This window comes from Boleophthalmus pectinirostris, unplaced genomic scaffold (assembly GCF_026225935.1).
Source record: "Boleophthalmus pectinirostris isolate CB_2022bp ecotype Guang Dong unplaced genomic scaffold, ASM2622593v1 HiC_scaffold_22, whole genome shotgun sequence".
NCBI classification, from domain to species: Eukaryota; Metazoa; Chordata; class Actinopteri; order Gobiiformes; family Gobiidae; genus Boleophthalmus; species Boleophthalmus pectinirostris.
The window spans coordinates 39,487,902-39,498,047 of record NW_026571190.1 but is presented as its reverse complement, the minus strand read 5'-3'; the positions used below and the strand labels follow the sequence as shown (position 1 = coordinate 39,498,047).

The 10,146-nt window shown below is 40.2% G+C and overlaps 1 protein-coding gene across 13 annotated transcripts in view; it reads right to left on the bottom strand.

The window, feature by feature from the left end:
- The window catches only part of LOC110172991 (sodium/calcium exchanger 1-like), a 38,338-nt gene extending 32,281 nt beyond the window's left edge, over positions 1 to 6,057 (bottom strand). For 10 of the 13 annotated variants that reach the window (XM_055158172.1, XM_055158174.1, XM_055158173.1 and 7 more), the window contains exon 1: positions 4,370 to 6,057. In XM_055158172.1, coding sequence (XP_055014147.1) covers positions 4,370 to 5,847 — 1,478 coding nt within the window. In that variant the 5' untranslated portion in view covers positions 5,848 to 6,057. The remainder of the gene's footprint in view (positions 1 to 4,369) is intronic. The other 3 variants (XM_055158178.1, XM_055158179.1, XM_055158180.1) reach the window with 1 other exon arrangement.
- Between the last annotated feature and the right edge of the window lie 4,089 nt (positions 6,058 to 10,146).

The window sequence follows — 10,146 nt, the reverse complement described above, 5'->3', positions numbered from 1 at the left end:
CCAGGACAGAAGCACTTTCCCTGGACTCGTAAACACTCAGAGCCCCTCTCCAGTCCGGCTCTGATCTCGACTCTGGTCCGGACCCAGGTCTAAGGACTCGCCTCTCGGTGTTTACAGTACAGCTGGGGGCTTCCTACGTGTATTTCTCCGGCGGAATGTGTCTGCAGTTACCATGGTGACACGATGCAAAAGGACAAGGAGCTCAGCCAAAAAAAAGTGTTAAGATCATCCAAAAACTCAAGAAAAAAACTAAATGGATTGAAACTGCAAATTTTCAGGTGCCTGTGATGGATACGAGTTCATGGTCCAGTTTAGGAGTTTGATTTTCAACAAAAAACTGTTGAGAGGGACATTAATCCATGTATCGTTCGTTCATTCATTTTTCAAAATAAAACCAAAAATAACAAAATGAAAAAACAACAATTTTCTTCATTATTTGTCTCCAAAACCCATTTCCGTTGCTTAAACTGCAGTGGTGGACTTTTGCGCCACATATGGACTGAACCAGGACTAAACCAGGTCTAAACCAAATCTAAACCAGAACTGAACTAGGACTAAACCACATCTAAATTAGGACTAACCCGGTCTCAGTCCTGGTCTGAGTCGCGGTCTCAGTCCCGATCTGTTTCTAGTCTCAGTTCCGGTCTGGTCCTGATATGGTCCTGGTCTCAGTCCTGGTCTGGTTCCGGTCTCAGTCCCGGCCTGGTCTCGATCTCAGTCTCAATCTGGTCCTGGTCTCAGTCCTGGTCTGATCCAGGTCTCTGTCCCAGTCTGGTCCTAGTCTCAGTCCCGATCTGGTCCTGGTCTCAGTCCCGGTCTGGTCCCAGTCTCAGTCCTGGTCTGGTCCCGGTCTCAGTCCTGGTCTCAGGCCCGGTCTGGTCCTAGTCAGGTCCCGGTCTCAGTCCTGGTCTGGTCCCGGTCTCAGTCTCAGCCTTAATCATGGTCTGGACCTGGTCCAGACTGAGACCATGACCAGACCATGACCAGACTGGGACCAGACCGGTTCAGTCCAGGTTCAGTCCTGGTTCAGTCCTGGTTCAGTCCTGGTTCAGTCCTGGTTCAGTCCGTATGCGGCAACGCAGTTTAAGTCACGGAAACGAGAAACGGTCGTTATCTGTTTTTTCCATTTTTCATTTAAAGAAAAAATTTAAAAAACTAATCATTATCTGTTTTTTCATTTTGGTTTTGGAGACAAATAATGAAGAAAACTGTTCTTTTTTCATTTTCTTATTTTTGGTTTTATTTTGGAAAACAAATGAACGAATGATACACAGATTATTACCCCATGGAAGTAAAATACTCCCTCTTCAATGCCATAGTGTGGAACATCCTAAAGTAAATAATGCCATTTCCATCCACCTGAAAAGTTACATAGTGCAGCTTTAAATACATAACTGTAACCGGGACAGGGGCACTTCTGTATAAACCTATAAACCCGAGTCTGCAGAGCGGCGGCTTTATAAGGCTCTGCTGTTTAAAGTGCATATGACAAGTCACACTACACATTTCACCGACGCACACTTAAAGACGAGTTTTACTGCCAACACACTGAACATGTTTACATCACGCTGCCTTTTATCCTTCTGAAAATGCTAAATTCACACAAAACAGTCACTTTCACTTTCATTTTTGCCGCTCTGAGTCTCCCCTCGTTTTGTTTCAGAGCGATGTCACAACCAAATCTCAGACTTCCGGTCACTGTGCAATTCACACTGGGAAGGATTTTCCGAAAAAGTGAGCATCAAACCTCCATGTTTGTTTTCCCAGTGGGATGTGTCTATTGTCAAAGTCGATCTTTTCAAGTCTTTTGAACCATATCACTTTTGTTTCTGGTTCTGATATTGTCATATTTTAGTTTTGGGATTCGGACATCGTTAATTGTTGTGGTTGTTGGATCCAAACAGCGGAAAACGGCTCGAGAAATTTTGTCTGCGAACTCCATAAATGCAAAAGTGAATCAGATGTGTGTGACTCAAACCTCCGTTCAAACTGTTTCTCTTCCCAACGGAATTGAAAAATAGTGAAAAGTGAAGGCGATGGACAGGATTGATCCACAGGAAGAACCAAAAAGGAAACATTTGTCTGCCTAAATCATCCCGAGTTTGCAGAGAACATTTTGTATGTGGAGCGACAAAAAAACAAAATCCCGTTTGTTAAGCGAGAGGAGCAGAAGACAAACAGACTGAGCTGCACTTTCTTGTTCTTGTGGTTTTACAGCAACATCACGTCTCGGTCTCTTTGCAGTGGAAGGTGTTTCTTGGTGAACAGTTGGAGCCTTTCACTTTGGCGTTGACTTTTTAAATTCGTAACCGAGGTTGAGCGACGGATCGGGATTTTGCTTTGTTGTCGCTCCACATACAAAATGTTCGCTGCAAACTCGGGATGATTTATTCAGCCAAAGATTTAATTTTTGGTTCTTCCTGTGGATCAATCCTGCCCATCACCTTCACCTTTCACTATTTTTCAGTTCTGTTGTGAAGAGAAACAGTTTGAACAGAGGTTTGAGTCACACACATCTGATTCACTTTTGCATTTATGGAGTTCGCAAACAAATTTCTCGAGCCGTTTTCCGCTGTTAGGATCCAACAACCACAACACTTAACGATGTCCGAATCCCAAAACTAAAATATGATAATATCACAACCAGAAACAAAAGTGATATGGTTCAAAAGACTTAAAAAGATCGACTGTCAACAGAAACACATCCCACTGGGAAAACAAACATGGCCAGTTTGATGCTCACTTTTTCGGAGGATCCTTCCCAGTATGAATTGCGCGATGACCGGAAGTCCGAGATTCTTGATGCGTGTATTCCTGTAAGTGTCTTTTGGCCCCATGAAAAATATTTGTCTGTAGTACTGTAAAGTTATAACCTATTAACTCACTCTGTGGGGCATTTTAAGTTGTTTTATAGTTGGAAATTCCCTGTAAAATTTGATGCTTGTTTTAAGTCCAACCAATTCTATTGTTATTTTTATGCATATATACTGAGTTATTAAGCAGCTCTACATTGTTTTATGTAGGTCTACTTATTCTTTGTTCATTTAAATGTGAAAACATATTTGTAATATGCATTTTTTGTATGTTACAGTTTTACAATCAACTCTACAGTAAATGCCCGAAACAGTAAGAAGCTTCCTGAGTGTTTATTGGAGAAACTGTTCACTGTCTGTAAAGCGAGTTTCTAAACATTAGTGGAGACAGAATGTACAGAATCTCTAAATTCTAAATGTGACACAATGCAGACATTTGTAAACAAGGCTAAAAAGTCTGAAAAATCAAGAAAAAATAAAAAACTGATCCAAACCGCACATAAGTGGGTTGAGTCTGTGATCAGTACGTTCATGGTCAAGTTTAGGTGTTTCATTTTCAACAAAAAAGGTGAGAGTAACTTAAGCGCGAATGATAGTTCTGCATCGACTCAAAGCGCACTGCCGCCGTTTTTGATTTATGGGTCTACGTCAAGGTCTATGCACCATTAAGTAATTCAGATGCGTAATTTTCCATTTATTTGAGAAATAAGTGCACTTAGAGCGGCTTTTTCAATTGTTACGAACACAGACGCTCAGAGCATTGACCGTTTTGACTCACTACACCCTTTGGCAAAGTTTGGACCAATCAAAATGGATGGACCGCATGAGTTTGGCGGAAAACAAAGTTCCTACTGGACACCGATTTCCCGACGTCACCACACAGCATGCAAGTGACGTAGGATAATGCTGGAAATATGCTCAGAGAGCCACAACTGTCTAGACAGGTTGGCGCCACCTAGTGCCTCCGCTCAATTTAATTTCTTTCCCGTGACTAGATCAGGAATCAGAATAGACTAGACTGTTCACAAAAACCCGGGAAGTGCGAGTTCGGGCACCAGCCAATCAGCGAAGAGTCATATATTCCGTGTTGTCAACAGTTCCAGAGATTGAGGATTTAAAGCCGGAATAAAAAGAATGTTTGGTGAATTTCATTAAGAGGAAAGACGTTATTGTTCTTCTTCCTACAGGATTTGAGAAAAGCTTAATATACGAATTAGTCCAGTTAGCGGCGCAATACATATGTCACGAACAAATAGCAGCGATTGGTTGAACGATAAAAACTACCCGCCTACCGTCAAGCGAACGAAATATAAGGCTGCAAGGTCAGACGGTTTGTACGAAGTAAAACAAAGTAAAACCGGCTGATGAAACAGGCTAAAAAATAAGTTTCTATCTTTTATGGTTGGAAAATTATGCTCGGTTTCATAAAACATATTCTCAGGTATCGTACACAATATCGTCGGTCTGGATAGATTAAGTCTTGAAGAAGTGTGTTTCTAGATCCCAGGCAAGTCCCCAGAATGATCCATGTCTGTTGGATCTTTATTTGTACTCACACTATCTCGTTGTTGTCAAACTCCAGGACTCCGTGCGTGTCCTCGAAGTCCTCTCCTCCTCCTTTGGCCGTCCCTTCGATGGTTTTGAACGGTATGGCCACAGCTCCGCGCGCTCCGCAGGTCCTCAGCACCCTCACCTCCATCACGCCCACACTCTCGCTCACAGTCACCCCGGCGTCCTCGAACGTAAAAATACCCGCGTGATCGTCGTCGAAAATCGTAACCGTCGCCGTGCAGGGCAACCCCAGCCCCACCACGGCGCTCACGTCTTTGCTTTCCACGCGGACGTTGCTCAGATGCACCAAAAAGTGTTCGTCTTCTTCAAAAATGTCGTCGTCGATGATCTCGATGCGGATTTCCTTTTCGGTTTCGCCCGGTTCGAAAACAATCGTACCTTCCGTCGACGTGTAATCAGAACCGGCGTTTGCTGTACCGTCTTCCGTTTGGTAATTCACGTAAATTCTTTGCGTCAAATCGCCGCCCTGACGCACGATGTTCAACGCGACGCTGCCACAGTTTTCCAAACACTGATACGAACCCGGGTCGAAATAAACCTTCGTATAATTCGCCAACGCTTCAGAGGAGAATTCGAATTGGCTGGTGGCGCGTTTGGCTTGTTCCGCCGCGTGTTTCTTCAAAATATTCCCCGCTCCCGTCATGATCCGCGTCGCCTGGCATCGGTAAAACGCTCTGCTCTTCTGCTGTTGGTTTAGGACTTGGTAGTTGGCGAGCTCGGTCAGCTGTTCTAAATCTTTCTCCGGGTGTTTCTGTTTGAGCTCCTTCAAAATAGCCGCCACTTCTTTGCGCGATTCTTCCTCGTCCCACTCGAAGTACGTCTCCAGTTCCTCCCCGTTCGCTTTCAGCATTTCCACGTCGGATTTCAGAGGCACGTCGGGCTCGCCTTCCGTCTCGATGATCATGCCTTTTTGTTTACCGGCGCGATACCGCTTGTAGACGTATTTGTAAAAAAGCAAACGCCGATCGGCCACGTACGCAAAACCGACGCAAAGAGGAAAAAAGAACAACGTGAGCAACCCTTCCCAGATTTCAACAACGCCGGGACTGAAAACCGCCAAAATCAGATACAGCCACGTGTAGGCGAAAACGCTCCACGTGGCTGTGACGAAAAACACGCGCAAATGTTTCACTTTTCTGATTTCGCCATCGGGGATAACGGAAACGCAAAGACCTATAATGACGAACATGTTAAACGCGGCGCTTCCGACGATCGTGTTCGGACCGAGCTCTCCGGCGCTGAAATCGTGCCCGCAAACTTCCACCACCGATAAAAGAATTTCCGGAGCGGACGAACCCAGAGCCATCAGCGTCAAATTGGAAACCGTCTCGTTCCAAATCCGCACCGTCGTCGTGATTTTCTCGCCGTTGGGTTTCTTGATCGTAATCTGGCGTTCTTGCGACGTTATGACCTCGATCGACGCCATGAACCGATCCGCGATGATGGAAACGCCGAGAAACATGTACGCGAGCGCCAAAAAGTATATCGTAGCCCTGGCGATTCGCTCGGGTAAAACGGGGTCGACCGGTTTCCAGATGGGTAAAATGACACCTTCGATACAGTCCGTGTTCCCGCCGCATTTGGGTTTGGTGGCGTTGGAGGAGGTGCCGTTGGAGGGACGAGCGCCGCCTGCAGCCGAGAGCGGGAACTGAGACGAGACGAAGAGGAGAAGCAGCAGAGGGAGGAGAGGAGGAGCGGCGGACGCCATTTTGGAGTTACCAGAAACCTGCAATACACAAAGAAGAAGTCAAGTTTCAACAAAAGTGAGGATCGTATTTTTTGGACTATAAGATGTACTTTTTTCATGGTTTGGGTGTTTTGTGCGACTTATATATTAAAGTGTTGAGAGTGAAGTGTGGAGAGGTTCTAGTCTTGTGTGTGAGTATCTGCTGCTCCTGTTCCTCCTGTACCACTGTCACTTGGCTCTACTGCGCATGTCTCCTGCAGAAAGAGCCTCTGTTCCTGTCTGTATCATGTCAGTCGGTCGCACCGTTACTTCTGCACCACTGAACAATTTAAACAAACTTATAAAGACGACTGAGAAGACTGAACACAAATGCCCCCAAAAACAAAATCAGATTTTGCAGATTACAAAAAAGAGAAACTTGTGACACCGGGAGGAGGCACCATGAAACTTTCCTGAAGTCACTGGATGGATGGACAAAGTCTGGACTTCAGTGACACACAAATCCATCCTGTCGGGATTTAGAAAGACCCAATAATTCTAACTGGAACTGATGCTGAGTCTGACGACAGCGACACAGAAGAGGAAGCGTCGCTCTGTTTACCTCCGGAGGTCGAGGAGTTGTTCAGAAGTGACACCGAGGATGAAGAATTGAATGGATTTAGTGATTTGGAGTGAGACGGAGAGTTTGGTTATACTTATTCTGTACTATTCTTTATGTTATAGTTTTAATTGATTGATTTGTTTTTATTTTGAGTTTGTGTATACTACATACACATTGTAAACAACAGAAAAGCACATTTCTGGGAAGAAGAAAAACTTATATTAACCCACCCCATTCATGACATAGTTTCAAAAAGTTATGTGGTTGCTTCTGTACATTGATCATTGATCAATATTTACATATAGCAAAATAAATGACATATTGTGCATACAAAATATAATTTTAACTTTTTTTTTTTGATTTTGTACTGTACACATACATATACACATACATATAGACATATATATTACATATATACACCCATAAATTTTATTCGGACAGTAACACATAGAACATTAAAAAAAAAAAAAAACATAAATACATAGATATAACACAAAAAGTAACTATTTCTATTCTATAATAACAGGCAAAATAAATGTTACGCAGAATTTTCCTTGTGTCCGAAAAACTAGTGGGAGGAAGTAAATACTTATTTAACCCCACCCCTTTTTTCTACCGTCCCAAATTAACAAAGAACATATAGAGACTTCTCATTTCCTGTACATTATAAGCAATAATTGCACAGTACCTGCATTGCATTACAAATCTAACAAATAACAACAAATATATGTATATTATGTGCACAGATATAGTACACATCATATACACAGATAAACATAAACATAAATAAACACACACTGATATTAAATATATATATATATATATATATATATATATATATATATATATATATATATATATATATATAATATATATATACACTTTTTTTTTATCACCCAGCACTGTCACTCACCCTTATACCACAAAAGCAAAAATTCTTTAATACATTTTTTATTTTACTGGTACAGTTCAAAGTCATGCAGCAGAATTATGGACCAACTTGAATTTTAACGTTTTCTTCATTTGCAGCACGTTCTTTATTTGTTCCTCGTTTCAACTTGTGTTTGAGTTTGTGAATTTGCATAATTTCTGTACTTAAAGTTGTTTTCTCGAACAGAGACTGAACTGAACTGCAGTGCATTTTGGCCCCTGTCAGCAAACGTAAAAAAATGTCTAAAAAATGACTAATGCATCTATAGCTTGTGACTGTATGTGTGAGAGACTTGTACAAATCATCTCAGCTGCTGCAGTTCCATCTCAGTCAACTTTTTCTGGTCAGATTGTGTTAAAACAAAGCTCAGTTTAAGCCTAATTTGAGTAACAGAGCAGTGCGTTCAGTTAGCTTCACAGCCCCACAGAATGTCAATCAAATCAGCTGCAAAGTGTCAACAGTTGGATAATCTTATCTGGCGACTCCAGTGCCAAAAAACAGCAGCATTATTAAACTAAATGTTAAACTCTGTGTTTACTCTAGACAAAAACGTACAAAAGAAATAATTATCGAGTCGACTAACTGAAAAAATAATCACAAACGTCTTAAACTAACATAAAATAATCGTTGCAAACCGAATTATAAAGACTGTCCAAAGGCTTTAAAATTCCAAAATATAAAGACCAGGACCAAAGTCTTTATAATTTTAAATTAAATGTGTGTTTAAAAGACACAGAATGACAATATTAAAGGTCCTGTATTACACAAAATGGATTCTTGTGAGCTTCAAGTGAGTTGTGTTTTGTTTCATTCACACATGTTTGCGTAACACTTTATTATTAGTCTGTCACTGGAGTTGGGCGGTGATTTGGTATCACACTATCCCACAGTATCAAAAAGTATCAACAGTATCAGTTTCGTTACTGTCATAAAAAAATCTGCAGCACGTAAGGACCTAATATAATATTATCATTTACTGATATTAGGGGTGTCAAATTATCACGTTAATTGCGATTAATTAATTACAGTCATATTTAGCATGTTATGTTTTTAATCGCGTTAATCTCATTTTTAATCTATAACTTTACTGTTTCTGTACGTGAGTTGTTTTATTATAAAATCTGTTTTTAACAACACATCGCTCCCGCAAAGAATTGTAATTTTCATTCTCGTTCTCGCCGCATCTGCGATAAACCTGCACACGAATGATCTGAAAACATCGTGAGACAAACACAGAACAGACTCACCTTCAGCATCAACATCCCTCTGTCACAGAGAGAACACTCATATTCCACTGAGTCGTGTCCTTTAGTCCAACAGAAGCTGAACCGCATCAGCGACACAACAGCATTTTTTTTTTTTTTTTCTTCGCTTAGTTTATGCAAATGAGCCATGTGGTTTAAAGTTTTGTTTCTGTGAGACTTGTGCAAATCTGCATTAAACACATTCTAATGTCAAACGGGCTGATGTGGCTCTAGAGTGTTGATGTTTATATGTTGTAAAGTTGAGTTTATTTATGCAGATTAGTAACAGTAATAATGATTATACTTATATAAAAACGTTAACGATAGTATGAAAATAATGTAATAATGAATTCAAATGAAAATACCTCAAGTTGAAGGATTTTCTCAGCAATTTTTAGGTGAGATTTAAAAAGAGATTCATTAGATTAATTAATTACAGATCATGGTAACACTTTATAATAACTACACCTTATTTAGCCTTAATAAAACATGAACAAAGACTTAATTAATAATGATTCACGCTTATTAACTACTTAATTACTACCTGAATTAGCACTTAACTTGCACTTAATTGGCCTGTGCTGTAAATAGTTACTCAATACTTCTTAATTACTCATGAACTAACCATTTGCATGTTTATAAATGTATATTTAAGTACACATTTGAGCATTTATTAATGATTAATAAGCTATGAGAGAATGATTTACTAATAATGTAATACAATGATCATTCAGGCAGCTGTTATCTGTTAGTCAAGTCTTTCTGAGAGTTTTTCTAAAGTGAAGATGAAATTATGTTTATTAAGCATTTGTTAATGGTTGGTCAAATTCCAGAGAAACAATAATGCATTACTAGTAAATCATTCTCTCATGGCTTATTAATCATTAATAAATGCTCAAATTTGTACTTAAATATACATTTACAAATGCACACACAAATGTTAGTTCATGAGTAATTAAGTAAGAAATACTTATGAGTAACTATTTACAGCACAGGCCAATTAAGTGCAAGTTAAGTGCTAATTCAGGTAGTAATTAAGCAGTTAATAAGCGTGAATCATTATTAATTAAGCCTTTGTTCATGCTTTATTAAGGCTAAATAAGGTGTAGTTATTATAAAGTGTTACCCAGATCATAATTAATTACTCTCTCAATTTTTTTTATCGCTTAACAGCACTAACTGATACCTACATTTGTTTGCTCAGCACAAATGAATGTGCGGTTGTATTTTCAGTTTAATGCATCACGATTTAAAACTAACAGTGTCTATAATGTTTCTTTTAACTGTGCGGGGAGACG